This window comes from Anolis carolinensis, chromosome 5 (assembly GCF_035594765.1).
Source record: "Anolis carolinensis isolate JA03-04 chromosome 5, rAnoCar3.1.pri, whole genome shotgun sequence".
NCBI classification, from domain to species: Eukaryota; Metazoa; Chordata; class Lepidosauria; order Squamata; family Dactyloidae; genus Anolis; species Anolis carolinensis.
Window position 1 is genome coordinate 12,558,829 of NC_085845.1, and position 18,569 is coordinate 12,577,397.

The following is an 18,569-nucleotide window of genomic DNA, read 5'->3' on the forward strand; positions in this document are numbered from 1 at the left end:
CTTTGCGTGCTCATTTTCCAATACTTTTGCAAGTTTGTGATCCCACCAGTTCTTTGCTGCTGAGAGGTGGTACTTGAGGCATTATTATTAATTATTTATTTATTTATTATTATTATTATTATTATTATTATTATTGCAGTCCTATGTAGGTAGCTGCAATGTTAATTACATACCCATGGTACAACATTGTTGCTTGAGCATAATGTGCATAATTCAAAATTACAAGTTCTTTCTGAAACTGCCTGGAGATCCTGTAGCTGAGTAAATGGGTAGTGCATACTGGTGCATGGTTCGAATAGTCCATTCTTAGACCTTATATTTTTATCCTCATACTGCAGCTACACTGTAAAATTAATGCAGTTTGGCACTGCTTTAACTGCCTTGGCTCAGTGTTATGGGATCCCGAGAGTTGTAAAACTACTAAACCTAAGAATCCATAGCCTCGAGCCATGGCAGTTAAAACGTTGTTAAATTGCATTGATTCCACAGTGTTAGACATACCCTTGGAAGAGCAAGATGTAAAGTCATGTCCCCATAATGAGAGATTCTGCTCTGAGCTTTTCTTTCTCAACTTCAGTCTTTAAATCAGCCGTCTTGATCCAAAGGTGGTATCGACGCTACGTGGCCCGGCTTGAAATGCGGCGACGATGTACGTGGCGCATCTTTCAATCCATCGAGTATTCGGGAGAACAGGATCATCTCAAGGTATGGCTCCCAAAAGAGGAACGGAGAGTTGTGAGCAACTGTATTGTTCGCTTTGCTGTCCCAGCAACTTTACTTTCACAATTCAGATTTTCAAAGTTGAAAATTGAAGACCGTGTTATAAGTGAGCCTACAAACAATCCAGACCTGTCCAGTGGCTTTGGTGGAATCACAAATTAAGTCCAGCAGTGGCACAATCTAGTCATTATTCTCTTATGCGGGCTGTGGATGTTGTTGGATCTCACTTTGATTGAAAGGCCAGTTATATATAATTTATTTTTTATTTATTTACAGTATTTATATTCTGCCCTTCTTACCCCAAAGGGGATTCAGGGCAGATCACATTACACATATAAGACAAATATTCAATGCCATAACATAGAACAGAGACAAGGACAAACACAGGCACCGGGCTGGCCTCAAACTCATGACCTCTTGGTCAGAGTGATTTGTTGCAGCTGGCTGCTAACCAGCCTGCGCCACAGCCCAATAATTATATTTAAAAGCTTATATGATCAGTAGGAGCCCCGGTGGCGAAGTGTGTTAAAGCGCTGAGCTGCTGAACTTGCAGACCAAAAGGTCCCAGGTTCAAATCCCGGGAGCGGCTTGAGCGCCCGCTGTTAGCTCCAGTTCCTGCCAACCTAGCAGTTTGAAAACATGCAAATGTGAGTAGATCAATAGGTACCACTCCGGTGGGAAGGTAACGGCGCTCCATGCAGTCATGCCAGCCACATGACCTTGGAGGTGTCTACGGACAACGCCGGCTCTTCGGCTTAGAAATGGAGATGAGCACCAACTCTCAGAGTCAGACATGACTGGACTTAACGTCAGGGGAAACCTTTACCTTTACCTTTATGTGATCAGTATAGGAATGCCCATGCAAAAGATTGAGGGATTTGGGAGAAATGCCAAGAAATCTTTTTTTTTAAACTACTCCTCCTAATAATAATAATAATAATAATAATAATAATAATAATAATAATAATAATATACACTTTATTTATATTCCGCTTTATCTCCCTGGAGAGACCCAGAGCAGATTACGGTACGCATATAAGGGAAACATTCAATGCCTTTTAACAACATTGACATACAATATATATATACAGACAAAGGTAAAGGCCCTCGCTTTTCATTTCCAGCGCCTGGAGGCAATGCTAAACTCTGGCCATGGGGAGGTGCTCTTGTTCCATTTTTCCATGCCAAGGTGCCTGTTGTCTGTAGACATTTCCAATAATGTTTTGCCAGCATGTCTGCATGGGCTGCCTTTTACCTTCCCGCCAAGGCAGGACCTATTGATCTATTTGAACTGCTAGGTTGGCAGAAGCTAGGGCTAACAGTTGGGAGCTCACCCTGACTCACAGCTTCGAACTGCCAACCTTCGGTCAGCAGATTTCCTGCAATAAGCAGTTAACCCATTGCGCTCCTATCACTCACCTGCGAAACATTAAGCTCCATGATGAATTAAATGCTATTCACAATCAACAGTTGGGCAATATATTCATTGAGGCCAAGTACAATTCTACATTTCTACACAGCTATTCAGGTTCTTAGAACTCTTCATCAGTAATTCCCAAACTCCAGGTGATTGAACTTCAACTCCCAGAATTTTCAGCTGCCTTGGCCGATGATCAGGGATCCTTAAGTCCAAAACGAATGGGGTGTATCTGCATCAGGCATGGGCCAACTTTGGCCCTCCAACCCTCCCATTGTTGGAGTTGAGATCCAAAACACCTGGAGGGCCGAAGTTTGCCCACACCTGTAGAATGAATGCAGCTTGACACCACTTGAATTGCCATGGTTCAATGCTATGGATTCTGCAGTATGGATGGCTTGGAAAGTGGGCATGGTTCATTAGCTGAAATATTGAAAACTCTTCCCAAAAACATTACCGTGTTTCCCCGAAAATAAGACAGCATCTTATATTAATTTTTGCTCCCAAAGATGCACCAGGTCTTATTTTCAGGGGATGTCTTATTTTTACATGAAGAAGAATTTGCATTTATTGTTGAACAAAAAAATGAACATTTATTATATACTGGCCAGCAGTTGTCATCACAAATCAGCATAACCAGAACAAACTGTGAATCCTATCAAAAATTTCTTGTTACTACCAATATTTCCATATACAACAATCTATGGTACATACATGTACCAATTTTGCATGCTCTGGTGTTCTGTTTGGCGGGTATGCTTCCGAACACAAATTTTGCGAGGTCTTACTTTTGGGGGAAGCCTTATATTTGGGGCCCCTGGTGGCGCAGTGTGTTAAAGCACTGAGCTGCTGAACTTGCAGACTGAAAGGTCACAGGTTCAAATCCGGGGAGGGGAGTGAGCGTCCGCTGTTAGCTCCAGCTTCTGCCAATTCGAAAACATGCAAATATGAGTAGATCAATAGGTACCGCTCTAGCGGGAAGGTAACAGCGCTCCATGTAGTCATGCTGGCCACATGACCTTGGAGGTGTCTATGGACAATGCCGGCTCTTCGGCTTAGAAATGGAGATGAGCACCAACCCCCAGAGTTGGATACGACTGGACTTAATGTCAGGGGAAACCTTTACCTTTACCTTTACCTTTATATTTAGCAATCCAGCAAAACCTCTACTAGTTTTTATTTTCAGGGGATGTCTTATTTTCGGGGAAACAGGGTATATTGCAATTCCCACTTGGATACCTGCTATTTACACACGGTGCCCTATCTTCAAAATAAATTGTGGAAAGCAAAGGACCAGGGGATGAGAGAAAGGCTAAGACAGCGGAAACAAGCGCAGATGTTCCCTTTGTGTGAATGACCACATCCTTCTTCTTGTTTTCTGCAGCTCAACAGCTTCTTTGACTACCTCATGACACACTTCACACCAAGGAGCAACACAGACAGTAAGCTTATAGAAAGGGGACATACCCTTCATCCCTTAAATCTCCTATGTAAATTCGTTCAGTGTGCTTTCTGCATATGGCTATATTATGATATATCTACAGTAGAGTCTCACTTATCCAACATAAACGGGCCAGCAGAACGTTGGCTAAGTGAAAATGTTGGATAATAAGGAGAGAATAAGAAAAAGCCTATTAAACATTAAATCACATGATGATTTTACAAATTAAGCACCAAAACATCATGTTTTACGACAAATCGAAAGAAAAAGCTGTTCAATACCTGGTAGCGTAATGTAGTAATTACAGTGTTCCCTCACTACTTCGCGGTTCACTTTTCGCAGATTCGCTATTTTGTGGTTTTTCAATAGACTCTAAAAGAGTATTATAAATCATAATAAAAATACAATTTACAGCCTAAGGAAGAGAGGGATGAGAAGCCAAAGGGAGAGAAAAGAAGCCCAAGCATCAACGGGAAGAGAAGGAGGAGATTTATCAGCATACAATAGGTTGATAAAGACTTAAAATAGTGTCTCACTTATCCAACACTCGCTTATCCAACGTTGTGGATTATCCAACGCATTTTTGTAGTCAATGTTTTCAATACATAGTGATATTTTGGTGCTAAATTCGTAAATACAGTAATTACTACTTAGCATTACTGCATATTGAACTACCTTTTCTGTCAAATCTGTTGTATAACATGATGTTTTGGTGCTTAATTTGTAAAATCATAACCTAATTTGATGTTTAATAGGCTTTTCTTTAATCTCTCCTTATTATCCAACGTATTAGCTTATCCAACGTTCTGCTGGCCCATTTATGTTGGATAAGTGAGACTCTACTGTACTAAAATAATGTATAAATATTAAAATAAATATAGTGTCCCTACTTTGCGGATTTTCACTTATTGCGTGTGGTCCTGGAACCTAACCCCAGCGATAAGTGAGGGAACACTGTACTGTATTTAAGAATTTAGCACCATATTCATCCCGTCCATTACTTTATTGATGAATATGGATTTATTAACACAAAAACTAGCTGTGATGTCTCATGGGCCTTGTAGTCCCGTTCCTAGTGCTATTGTGGCAGATGAGGAGGAAAATTTGGGATTTCCACCGGTTCAGCTTGAATCGGAGCCTCGCCACCTGGAGGATGTTTGTTCTCAGGAAGTTAACCAAACAAGCCTTGGGCAGAATTCTCCCCCGTTTTCCCGAAAGGATAATTATAATAGAGATAGAGGAGCCAGGGAGGCTAATCGCCGGAGCCTCAGAATCTCTGCCACACAATTAGCTGATTAGGTCTGCTTCCCTTGGGAAATTCTAAGGAGTCATGCATCTGGACAGAGTTGGGTTTCATTTCTTGTTCTCCAGGGAAAGTGTTCTATTGGCGGGAAAACAAGACCCTATATAGGGGTTTTGCCGCAAGGGGAACCTTGCGGAGTCAATTTGTTCAGCTTGAGGAGAGAGATCGTGTGTGGACTTTGAACCCCAGTTCCTTGTTTCCCAGATCGAGTTTCCAACCTAGCCTTGTTTCACGGATCAAGTTTCCAGCCTTGCCTTGTTTCACGGACTTCTATGGACTCAGTTCATGTTTCATGTTTGCCTTGTTTCAAGTTTGATCTAGCCAAGATTCAAACCTATTTTCCAGCCTTGTTGTCAAGCTTCCTTGGACTTTAAAGACCCTGTCATTCCCCACACCTTTGCTTGGCAAGGTGTGTGTTTCGGTCAAGTGGATTATAACTTTGGACTTAATATCTTATATTGGACAATATATTTCTGGACTATATTTGACCTCATCTGAAAGGTCTGCTTCTGAACTATATTCTTCACTTGTTTTTATTGACTTTATATATTTCTTTAATAAAGATATTAGATAGATTCTGGTCTCTGCGCATGGTTATTGGTGCTCTGCAGCCTGGGACCTGACACTAGCCCAGGAAAGAACATCAAATAAAACGGATTGGAAACCCATGAAGGAATTTTTACAAAAAGAAAAAAATGAATGTTTATATAAGGATGGACTAAAGAAAGTCCCTCGGAAAATAGTATAAAATAAAGATAGTTAAACTTGTTTAGCTTCAAAATAAAAATAAATGACTGAAAGAAAATCAAAAGGACCACACACAAAGCCCTGGAAGTAATAGGATATATCTAGTAACTGTTTACATGTAAGTTTTTCTTTTTCTTTTCTTTTCTTTTCTTTCTTTCTTTCTTTTTTTTTGTGGTTGTTTTTGCATTGTAGTTGTTGGTTTTCTTTGTTTTTGTTTTTGTTTTGTTTTAATCCCCCTTTCTTTTTTTCAACTGGTGTATTGATAACCCATTTTCCCCCTCACCCCCTTCCCTCAGTTACCCTTGTTGTCTTATATGTGTTTTATTGTATCGAGAAATGAGAATTTTTGTTGTTATAAGAAATGTATGGAGTTGCTCGGAAACCTCTCAATAAAAATTAAAATTAAAAAAAAGAAAGAATTTAGCACCAAAATATCACAATATATTGAAAACATTGACTACAAAAACATTGGCTACTAACAGGCCGACTGCGTTGGATAATATAGAACGTTTGATAAGTGGAGGTTGGATAAGTGAGACTCTACTGTATATATATCTGTCTGTGTGTATCTGTATTAGGCATGGGCAAACTTCGGACTTCTCTCCAGATGTTTTGGACTTCAATTCCGACTGGCTGTTAGGAATTGCGGGAGCTGAAGTCCAAAACACTTGGTGGGAAGGCCGAAGTTGGCCCATGCCTGCTCTAGATGGACCCAAAGTGTCTCGCTTTTGATCCCAATTTCTTTTTCTGTCTTTTCCCAGAAGAATTCCTTTCTCGCATATTATCGGAGCCTGAAAACATAAATGAGAGCAAGATAATAGAAGGAGAGTATGCCTACCAAACGGTCGTAGTACCGAATAACTACATGGGGCCCCGTCTTTCCTTCCCGCTCTTCCCTGATGATGCCACTGCCTTACTGGAAGCATTCAAACAGAAAAAAGTAGGTATTTGCCAAGCAATCTTGGCCTTTCCTCTCTTTCTTACTGAAATTAAATGGATGTCAGGGAAACAGCCTGGGCACAAATGGGATTTCCTTCTCAAGATACCCGTATTCTGCAAGAAAGATATCCTTGCTACATTGTTTGCACAACAGATGAGATAATTGGTGAGTCTTCGTGGCAAGATCGTCAGTCTGAATGGAGAAGAGCCATTCTCCATGTAAAAATCAAATGAACACTTTCTAATTTAAGGATGGTTTCTAGTGCAAAGAAAAATAAAAAAGGGTAGAAGACTGGAAATTGAAAACTTTGGAAGAATTGCAACACTATTTTTTTAAAGAAAAAGGCTGATTTCATGATTAGATAATATATAGGCTATTGTTGAAATATAGTATGATCAATCCTAATTAATGAGTTGCTGTGAGTTTTCCAAGCTGTATGGCTATATTCCAGAAGGGCCTGGCTGTGGCGCAGCTGGCTAGTAACCAGCTGCAATAAATCACTACTGACCGAGAGGTCATGAGTTCAAAGCCCGGGTCGGGTTAAGCCCCTGACCATTAAATAGCCCGGCTTGCTGTTGACCTATGCAGCCCCGAAAGACAGTGGCATCTCTCAAGTAGCGAAATTTAGGTATGCTTTATGCAGGAGGCTAATTTAACTAATTTACAACACCATAAAACTGCCAGCAAAACACGAGGAAAGGAATGAGGAAGTATAGCCATTAGTGGATGGTGAAGCAACAGCTCCCCCTGTGGTTGGAATCGTGAAGCTGGAAAAATGTGAAATGCCTCTGTGTCTGTCTATATTGTATGTTGTTTGTCTGTTGGCATTGAATGTTTGCCATATATGTGTTCATTGTAATCCGCCCTGAGTCCCCTTCGGGGTGAGAAGGGCAGAATATAAATATTGTAAGTAAATAAATAAATAAAATAAGCATTCTCACCTGATGTTTTGCCCACATCTAAGGCAGGCATCCTCAGAGGTTGTGAGGTCTGTTGGAAACTAGTCAAGTGGGGTTTATATATCGGTGGAATAATGTTCAGGGTGGGAGAAGGAACTCTTGTCTCTTTGAGGCAAGTGCGAATGTTGCACTTGGCCACCTTGATTAGCATCGAATAGCCTTGCATCTACCAAAACTAACAGCAACCCAGTAATTCTGGCCATGAAAGCCTTCGACAACATGTTTTGATACATGCCTTGCTTGAAAGGTGTGCGGAGGAAGTATAAGGTTTTTTAATGCCGCACACACACACAAACACATACAGCAGAGTCTCACTTATCCAACACTTGCTTATCCAACGTTCTGGATTATCCAACACATTTTTGTAGTCAATGTTTTCAATACATCATGATATTTTGGTGCTAAATTCGTAAATACAGCAATTACATACGTTACTACATAACGTTACCGCATATTGAACTACTTTTTCTGTCAAATTTGTTGTATAACATGATGTTTTGGTGCTTAATTTGTAGAATCATAACTTAATTTGATGTTTATTAGGCTTTTCCTTAATGCCTCCTTATTATCCAACATATTTGCTTATCCAACGTTCTGCCGGCCCGTTTATGTTGGATAAGCGAGACTCTATTGTATATAATTTTTGTTGTATTTTTAGGGAGTGGGGATGGTTGTGAGGAAGGGGTCTTAATTGTTGTATCTTTTTGAAAATCTAATTTTTTTCGAAGGCGATGTTTATTTTTAATCAGATCAGGCACACTACACGAGTTACGAGTTGAATGTTGTTCCTTTTTCTTTTAAAAATAAATAATGAAATCCACTTTAAAAGAAGAGTCACGGTTTCCTTGAAGGAGCCTTGGAATTATAATTTAATTTAATGCAAGGGAAAACATCTTGTCTCTGATGCCCTTCGGTAACTTCTCTTTTTTCCCAGTAGCAGCTTCACGCTCACTATGTTCTAAGACTCTTCCATGAAGCCCGGAAGCATCTGTCCCAGCTGCCAAACATTACCAACGTCTCTACCTGTTACTATGAGGAGATCACTATTTGTGGTAAGTCCTCTTCATTTACACCTTTTTGGGTATATATTATTCTGTAGCAGTGATGGGAATCTTAAAGCTCTCCTGATGTTGTTAGACAGCAACAACCAACAATGGAAATAACCCCTGCTTTATAGCATAGCATACGTAACCTCATCCTAATCCCAGAATAGCCATGATTTATATTTAGACTTTGAGATAAGCAGACCTTGGTACCTTCAGGATCCATCTTGTGCTTTTGATAAAACAGAGATTTACAAACCAGAGCAAGACCTACAATGGTGGCACAGAAGACATCTTCATCACAGAAGCCAGGGATCTTTCCGAAGTTTGGACTTCAGCTCAAAGACTTCCTTGCAACTACTATGAATTCCTTACAATTATTGATCTTGATGGGTGAAACTGATGGTCATAGTCCCATTAGTCTTGATAAGACTAATGGGACTAATAATAATAATACTTTATTTTTATACCCCGCCTCCATTTCTCCGAAGGGACTCGGAGCGGCTTACATGGGGCCAAGCCCGGATAAAACAGCAAACAACATATAATAACATCAGAAAAAACAGACAAAAAGTAAATTAACATTCTAAACATAATATATATATATCCAACATATTCGCTTATCCAATGTTCTGCCGGCCCGTTTATGTTGGATAAGTGAGACATTAAAAGGGTAATGAAAATTCGGCCTAGGACAAAACAGCAAAACTACACATCCCAGAAACACTAAACTTGGCAGCACAACCCCTCATCCATGCCTCTACGTTCATACAACAAAAAGAAAAGAAAAATAAAGTCCTAATTAGAGGGAGAGGAATAATGGTTTTTATCCAATTGCTGCCAGTTAGAAGGCTAAGCTCTGCCCACTTGGTCTCCTAGCAACCCACTCAGCCCAGGGGACAGGCAGAGTTAGGCCTCACTTAGGCCTCTTCCACACTGCCTATAAAATACAAATTATCTGATTTTAACTGGATTATATGGCAGTGTAGACTCAAGGCCCTTCCAAACAGCTATATAACCCATTTATAATGGACTTAATGTCAGGGGAAAACCTTTACCCTTGACCTTAACTACCACCAATTCCTCAATACTTTATTTCCCATACCACCATACTTTGCCACAGCAACGCGTGGCCGGGCACTGCTAGGATATGTATAAAGGACAATCATGGTAAAAACATGGATTTGGCATCCAAGTAGATAAAATAAAATGAACTGGGTAAAGTGCAGAGAGTGAATATTATAAACGAGGTAGATGTTTAAGTGATATCGTCGAATAAAAGACTACGACCATTGGTTCCACCCATCAGGATCAATCTTAAGGAATTATGAGAGTTGTTATCCAACACATCTGGAAAGTTAAAAGGTCCCTATATCTACTGCAGGCATGAGCAAACTTGGGCCCTCCGTGTGTTTTGGATTTCAACTCTTACAATTCCTAACAGCTGGTAGGTTGTTAGGAATTGTGAGAGTTGAAATCCAAAACACTGGAGGGCCCAAATTTGCCCATGTCTGATTTATACTATAAAATAAGAGATTTTGTCATCGAGAGCATGTTGTACATACACAAAAGTAGCAAGCAGAGATGAGACCAAAAAAGGCTTTGTATTATCAAATTATTACTCACATTTGACAAGTAAGGAGCAGAGAAATAAAGAATTTAGCCCAAATGCAACCACTGATAGTTGCATTTTTAATTATAAAGTACCATTTTAGAGCTAGGTGCAAATACACTGTTGCAGAATTGACACAATTTGACTCCACCTTTAACTGCCATGCCTCAACAACAAATCCCAGGATTCTGCATGAACTCTGCAGTGTTGGCTCAGCCTAGGTCTCAGATAGCACTTTCTCAAGGAAATTTTATGTTGAATTGCCTACCAGGACATCATCATCATCATCCTGCAACTTTAGTTAGAAAAGCAGACTGACAGCTTGACCCTATGTATCTTTACTCTTACTTGAGTATTTGTTTATGTTCATTTGTTCATCCCAGCAGCTGTAACAGAATGGGTGCAAACTTTGTGGGGGCTTTTGGGAGAGATTGGGATGCTCATAAAAGTTTGGTTGAAATGATCAATTTGAAATGCAAGTATTCCAGAGGTGTTGACAGAAGTTGTTCAAATGCCTGTAAATTAACAGAGAATAAAGGTGCATTTTGGGGATAGGAGGAGGCAGTACAATTAATCAAGAGCAGAGTTACTTCTGTCCTTAACCCACTTGTTGTCTGGTGGAGTCTTTTGCCAAGGTCTCACCCAGCTAATTCTTTGTTTCCTCTTTCATTAGGAGACTTACATGGCCAATTGGTGGATTTGTTTCTGATATTTTACAAGGTATGTGTTAGATCAGTCATGGGCAAACTTTGGCTCTCCAGGTGTTTTGGACTTCAATTTCCTCCCAGCTGTTAGGAACTGTGGGAGGTGAAGCCCAAAACACTTGGAAAGCCAAAGTTTGCCCATGCCTGTGTTGGATAAATAAATCCAATTCTACACTTTTAATCCTGAGACCAGAAAAAATGATAACCATCCAGTCAAATGCCATACTGCCTTGCAGCAATACGCAATTCAAATACTTCTGACAGATAGCTATCCAACATGTATGTATCCATCATCTCCTTATTTATGGGAGTGTTTTTGCATGTTTGCATGTTTTCAATCTATGCTTGCTTTAATAATTCATCAGACATATTGAGTCTTGTTGTGGACACCTATAAGATTGTGCATTTAAGTAAATCAGATCTAATTTGCCAAATAGTCACTGCTGAATGTTTTTATGTTGAATGTTTTTATATGGTGGAATGATATTTTAAATTGTAAGTCGCTCTGAGCACTCTGGTGGAGAGCGACTAATTAAGAAATAAAGTGAAGTGAAGTAAAGTATACATTAATAAAACAAAAATGAAACAGAAACAGGGAACTATTACTTGGAGTTCTCTTGGACAACAAGTTAAACATGAGCCAACAATGCGATGCGGCAGCTAAAAAAGCCAATGGTATTTTGGTCTGCATAAATAGGAATATAATATCTAGATCCAGGGAAGTCATGCTCCACCTCTATTCTGTCTTGATTAGACCACACCTGGAATCATACTGTGTCCAATTCTGGGCACCACAGTTGAAGGGAGATGTTGACAAGCTGGAATGTGTCCAGAGGAGGGCGACTAAAATGATCAAAGGTCTGGAGAACAAGCCCCATGAGGAGCGGCTTAAAGAACTAGGCATGTTTAGCCTGCAGAAGAGAAGGCTGAGAGGAGACATGATAGCCATGTACAAATATGTGAGGGGAAGTCATAGGGAGGAGGGAGCAAGCTTGTTTTCTGCTGCCCTGGAGACTAGGACGCGGAACAACGACTTCAATCTACAGGAAAGGAGATTCCACCTGAACATTAGGAAGAACTTCCTCACTGTGAGAGCTGTTCAGCAGTGGAACTCTCTGCCCCGGAGTGTGGCGGAGGCTCCTTCTTTGGAGGCTTTAAAGCAGAGGCTGGATGGCCATCTGTCGGGGGTGCTTTGAATCCAATTTTCCTGCTTCTTGGCAGGGGGTTGGACTGCATGGTCCATGAGGTCTCTTCCAACTGATTCTACAATTCTATGTTTTATATCAGTTCAGACCATTGATTTACCTAGCCAAGATGGCCAATTCTAGATTTCAGGTAGCATCTTTTTTGGCCCTATTTGGAGATATTTCCTGATTGTTCCTTATCCAACCAGGTCTGATCTTGCTTAGCTTTTGAAGTCATACAAGCACTCGATTGACTGCAGAATCAGTATCTCTGCCTTGAATTTTCAAATTGGTTTAATCAGTTATAAACTGATAGTTTCAACTTTTCTTTGTCCCAAGATTCAGAGGACAGCCTCATACTAATTGTACTATGATTTTGAATCAGGCTACATTGTAAAGATATTTTGTACAATGAGTAGCATTAGGAATCTTTGTAGAATAAATACATGAATCACTGTTATTCTTATAGGTCTTCAAGTCAACTCCAATTTACGATGATCCTATGATAGATTTTTTTTCTTGGCATATTTTATTCCACCGGGGCTTGCCATTGCCCTTCTCTGCGACTATTATGTGAGGAACACAAAAATACTAATTTTCCACCCTAAAAAGTCACCTTGTTGCTTTTAATGGCTGGGTGAGGATTTGTACCCTAGCCTCCCAAAGCTCTAGTCCAGCATTCAAACCATTGCATCACACTGTCTTTTTGATCTCATCTTTACTCTTTGTGATTTCTTACAGAATGGCCTTCCCTCTCCACAGAAGGCATATGTCTTCAACGGCGACTTTGTGGACAGAGGCAAATATTCCATGGAGATTCTGATCATACTCTTTGTCTTCCTCCTGATTTATCCCAAGGAGGTCCATCTAAATCGAGGAAACCACGAGGACTATATAGTCAACTTACGGTATAAGAGCAAAAACACCTTTCAGGAAATCAGACATGTGTAGGGTTGTTGTATTTCTTTCGGGCTGTGTGGCCATGCTGCAGAAGCATTCTCTCCTGACGTTTCGCCCACATCTATGGCAGGCATCCTCAGAGGTTGTGAGGTATGGATAAACTAGGTAAGCTAAAGAAAGAATATATATCTGTGGAGAGTCCAGGGTGTGGCAAAAGTCCTTTGTCACTGGGAGCCAGCATTAATGTTTCAGTTAATCACCCTAATTAGCATTGGAGATGTTTTTGTCTCTTGCCTGGGGGCATCCTTTGTTCAGTCATTAGCTGTGCCCTCAGAGTGTTGGTTCCCATCTACTGTTTTGATTTTAGAGTTTTGTAATGCTGGTAGCCAGATTTTGTTCATTTTCATGGTTTCTTCCTTTCTGTTGAAATTGTCCACATGCTTGTGGATTTCAATGGCTTCTCTGTGTAGTCTGACATGATAGTTGTTGGAGTGATCCAGAATTTCTGTGCTCTCAAATAATATACTGTGTCCAGTATGACTGAACAAAGGATGCCCCCAGGCAAGAGACAAAAATCTTTCCAATGCTAATTAGGGTGATTAACTGAAACATTAATGCTGGCTTCCCAGTGTCAAAGGACTCTTGCCAAAGGACTCTGACGTTTCGCCCACTCTTGTGGGCGAAACGTCAGGAGAGAATGCTTCTGGAACATGGCCACACAGCCCGAAAGACATACAACAACCCTGTTATCCCGGCCATGAAAGCCTTCGACAACAGACATGTGTACTTTGGTTCTTTCTTTCTGAATACATATGAGTGTCTTATTGACCCAGTTCTTCAATTAAAAAACAAAACAGTGACGCCATACATCTAACAACATTTTAAAAGATATGGTCAGATATCGGTACAAAATCAATAGAAATATGAAGCAAAGTTGGTTCTCTTAAAGGTGATGCAACGTGATCAGGATGGACGTCAGGCTAGAATTCATGGCATAGCACTGTAACTATAGTGCTTCTGAGTATGTAACTCTGTGAAATGTATGGGTCGTCATAAGTCATCAAGAAACTTGGAGATATAACACAATAAGCATAGACATACATAAATCCCATACAGGATTCCAGCCAAGATTTAAAAGATGTAGGACAGAGGAATGTTCATTGCACCTGCCATTTTGATGGTGCATCACTTGTGGTCACCTTTCGGGCTGTTCGAGTTATGGTTGGTTGTTTTGGGTTGAGGAGTTCCTCTTGAAGAAACATTGTACAGCCTTGCAAAACAAAATATATTTTTTTCCCCAGCCAAATATTGGGTATGGGGACTGTGATGCCACATGATACTCACCCTAGATCTGGGAAAATTAATAACAAATATCTTGATCTAGCACTGAAGGGACTATAATGATGTGAACTCCCTGTGGAGAACATTACGATTTCGGGTGGGAGACACAACTAAAAAGTCCTTTATTTACCTATATGTACCCTGGAATCATAGAGCTGGAAGGGACCTTGTGTACCATCAAGTCCAACCCCCTGCCAAGAAGCAGGAAAATCACATTCAAAGCACCTTCTTAAAGACATTTACTTGAAGCAACCATTTAATGCCATCTTATATTTCCTTTCTAGCTATGGTCTCAACAAGGAGATTGCACGCAAATATAAGGTAATTTGGTTGCATCTTGTACATTGCTGTGTGACGCTGATCCTTTGCTTGTTTTTCATTATAATTCCTCTCCTCCTCCACCTAGGAGCATAGTGGTAAAATTCTGAAACTTCTTCAAAATGTCTTCAGCTGCCTGCCGTTGGCTACCTTGGTTGACCAGAAGGTCTTGATTGTACATGGAGGAATTTCAGACACAACTGATCTGGATCGGCTGGCCAAGATTGACAGGCGTCAGGTATGGCCCTATCCACATCCTTTGACAGCTCCTTCAAAAACCGCATCATCAGAAGAGGTTCTGATGGGATTGACTAATTTATGACAAGTCTTTGGAGGTTATTACTGTACGACATAGTGGAGGAAACACTGTGGAGGAAAAGTCAAGATTAGAACTTTCCAAACATTTCATGTTGGCGACACACTTTTTAGACATGCATCATTTCGCGACACAGTGATTAGCAAATCGGAGGTTAAACAAACCCCTTACAAAAGATACGGACACATACAGAAACTGTCATCATGAAATGAACGGGGACACAACATGTCTCATGAAAATCTTCCCTTTATATTTTTAAATGTACGATCTGTACAATAATAACATACATTTCCAAGATTATTGTCATTTCTCATTAGGTTCACATGACACACCTACACTGCAGCCGAAACTGTGACATGCCGTGATGCACAATTTGGAAAACTCTGGTCTAGACAAAGCAGAGGTGGACAAGCTGTGCCATTGGTGAAATATAAACAGTACTCACAGATGTGAAACAATGACCACACTATTGAGATCTTTAGAAAATGCATTTTGTTCTTCTTCGGGTGGCAGTGGTGTCACTAACACATTTCTCTCTACGCCTTCCTCTCATCCTTCCATAGAGTGATTCCCCTGCAGTTTAGGAAAACCTTGAGTGGGCAACAGGTCTGTTTCTCTTGGCCTTCCTTTGCCCCATTTGTCTAGGCCCCTGCAATGAATTTAGGGACACAAGGGAAAAGGAAGCAAGCAACAAGGGGAGGCGGGTAATAAAATTATTTATCACCATCACCATCCTCACCCATATTTCATTGCATAGCAGTTGCCACCGCATAATAGTTGCACCCACATTTTTGGAGTGGCCAAATTGGTATTCTGTATTCCTCGCATAATAGTCGCAGAGCCATTTGGAGCTGATTCCTCCTTCCTTCTTTCTCCAAAGGCAAGTCAGTTTAAAAACTATGACATGGAAGTAGGTCTCTTTGAGCTCCACACTTCCATCCTTCCTATGAGGCAAGGCAGTTTGAAAAACTTGACATGGAGGTTTCTGGAACTCAGATTGTCCCTCCTCCTTCCTTTTTCCAAAGATCCCCATTTCAGATTTTATAAATTGCCTTGCTTTTGGAGGAAGAAGTAATTAATAATAATTAATAATAATTTATTTGTTTGACCAGTCATATGACCATTTCAAAGTGCAACATAAATAAAAACAAAGCAAAAGTAAAGAAGGGGGACTCTTCCGTCCTCCTTCCTCCGAGGCAAGGCACTTAAAAAAACAAGCAGAAATGGAGCTGTTTGTTTGAGGCTGGATCATCCTTCCTCTTCCACTTCTTTTTGGGGTGAGAGAGGGTCTTATTTTTTAAAAGGCAGATTTTTTTCATTGCATAATAGTCACAAAAAGGATAAAAAAAAGGATAAAAGTGAGACTATTATGCGATGAAATGATGTTGTTATTGAAAGATCACCCTCTCCACTTTGAGAAGTCTATGCTGGCCGTAAAATCCAAACTGTCCTGAACCCACTGGGGTGTCACGTTGGCATCCACATGGTCTAGATGGGCTGAAATCATATTGTTCGGCCATCAGTTCACCCTCTGATGGCAACTGTCACTCCCAGACTGGTATAGAGGTCCATGGCCATTGCTGGTACCCCATTCTGATAACAACAGAGGTGCCCATGCGACCATGGAAAATCTGGAGTGGTGATGGCAGCAGTGACAGAGGGGAGATCTCGCTCCTTTCCCCGATACTGACCTGTGCAGGAAAAGGATAATGACACTGGTGCCCCATCTGTACAGCAGACTGGTCCCAATACCAATAGATTGCCCTAAAGCCACAGGTTACTCCAGAGTTTTCCAGCAAACTCCAGAGCATTCCTCAACTTTGTCTAAAATGATGCAAAGTTTCACTCTGGAAAGCCTGCATTGTTCACTGGAAGTTGTTGGAACATCAAGTCAATTCAGGGTAAATCCAGGGTACAGTGTGTGTGGGTTTGTTTTTTTTTTTTTTTTGCCTGTGTAGATTCACTTTTGGATATAATCAATGGCAACAAAGATGGAGACCATCTTCAACCATTAGTTTTCTGATATAAAGTACACTAGCTTTGCCCGGCCACGCGTTGCTGTGGCTTATGGGAATCCTTTGTTGGCCAGGTGGAATAGCAGTGAATAGCCTTGCAGTCTCAAAGCCTGGCTGTTTTCTGGAGTAGCTGGAGCTTTTTGTTGTATGAACATAGAGGCATGGATGAGGGGTTGTGCTGCCAAGTTTAGTGTTTCTGGGATGTGTAGTTTTGTTGTTTTGTCCTAGGCCAAAATTTCATTACCCTTTTATATATATACACTAGCTGTACCCAGCCATGCATTGCTGTGGCGAAGTATGGTGGTATGGGAAATAAAGTATTGAGGAATTGGTGGTAGTTAAGGTAAAGGGTAAAGGTTTTCCCCTGACATTAAGTCCATCATAAATGGGTTATATAGCTGTGTGGAAGGGCCTTGAGTCTACACTGCCATATAATCCAGTTAAAATCAGATAATCTGTATTTTATAGGCAATGTGGAAGAGGCCTGAGGCCTAACTGCCTGTCCTCTGGGCTGAGTGGGTTGCTAGGAGACCAAGTAGGCGGAGCTTAGCCTTCTAACTGGCAGCAATTGGATAAAAACAATTATTCCTCTCCCTCTAATTAGGACTTTATTTTTCTTTTCTTTTTGTTGTATGAACGTAGAGGCATGGATGAGGGGTTGTGCTGCCAAGTTTAGTGTTTCTGGGATGTGTAGTTTTGTTGTTTTGTCCTAGGCTGAAATTTCATTACCCTTTTATATATATAGATTATAAAAAGTAGAAAGGTAGAAATAAAGTGATACTTAAAGGGACCAAGAAATAAGAATGTATTGTCAAAAAACTCACAACAAACCAACGAATAAGAAATTAAAATCAACAGGCAACAAGCAGGAGGCTTATTGATTAATTCAGATGTTTGCTTATAGAATGTTTATATGTCTATTTGGTTGTAGGTTGTAGGTAGAGGTGCGTTAGTTACTTTTGTCTACAATTAAAATTGTGTTTATGGTAATTTCAATTGGATTTTGTTATATTTTACAAGTATGCTTTTTGTATGTTTAAATAAACATTATTTACACAGGATATGATCAATGGCCTCTCATCACTGAAGCCATAAGCTTGGTTTGACTGATGCCAAATTTAGCTGAAAGTTTTGTTTGTTGTCCAAGGAACGCCTGACTCCAAGTCCTGGTTCTTTTTCCTTCGTTCCATTCAGATTCTGTCTGTATTGTCTCAGAAGAGAAAAATAACAAGATCTTTTGAACCGAGTGAATTTGAAAGTGCCAAATTGTTCCGGGATGGTCCCCCAAAGCCCACTGATTCTCTGAGTAAATCTGAAGTTACCAAGAGGGTCCAGGAGGAATATGAGACGTGTCGCACAAGGGCAGGGAGCTCCGAGTACACAGAAAGTAGGGCTTCTGCCACCTCTTTCCCCTCTGGGTCAGACATGACCCTTGCTTCAACCGAATCAACATTCGTTGACGATGCCGAAATCCAACAGGTAACTAGATTTCCACTGCTAAGGACATATTGGCTAGTATTCTGTATCAGCTACACATACACTAAACTAAGCAACTTCTCCTGGCTTGATTCCCCACCGCCACCATCAAACCTGATGGAAAGAACAGAAA

At 40.5% G+C, this 18,569-nt stretch overlaps 1 protein-coding gene across 6 annotated transcripts in view; it reads left to right on the forward strand.

The window, feature by feature from the left end:
- ppef2 (protein phosphatase with EF-hand domain 2) overlaps window positions 1–18,569 on the forward strand; it is a 34,954-nt gene that overhangs the window by 4,808 nt on the left and 11,577 nt on the right. For 3 of the 6 annotated variants that reach the window (XM_016994138.2, XM_062981219.1, XM_062981217.1), the window contains 9 exons: window positions 578–705; window positions 3,522–3,579; window positions 6,390–6,568; window positions 8,465–8,579; window positions 10,856–10,902; window positions 12,812–12,978; window positions 14,596–14,632; window positions 14,718–14,867; window positions 18,155–18,438. In XM_016994138.2, coding sequence (XP_016849627.1) covers window positions 578–705; window positions 3,522–3,579; window positions 6,390–6,568; window positions 8,465–8,579; window positions 10,856–10,902; window positions 12,812–12,978; window positions 14,596–14,632; window positions 14,718–14,867; window positions 18,155–18,438 — 1,165 coding nt within the window. Of the gene's footprint in view, window positions 1–577; window positions 706–3,521; window positions 3,580–6,389; window positions 6,569–8,464; window positions 8,580–10,855; window positions 10,903–12,811; window positions 12,979–14,595; window positions 14,633–14,717; window positions 14,868–18,154; window positions 18,440–18,569 lie in introns of all 6 variants that reach the window. The other 3 variants (XM_062981221.1, XM_062981218.1, XM_062981222.1) reach the window with 3 other exon arrangements.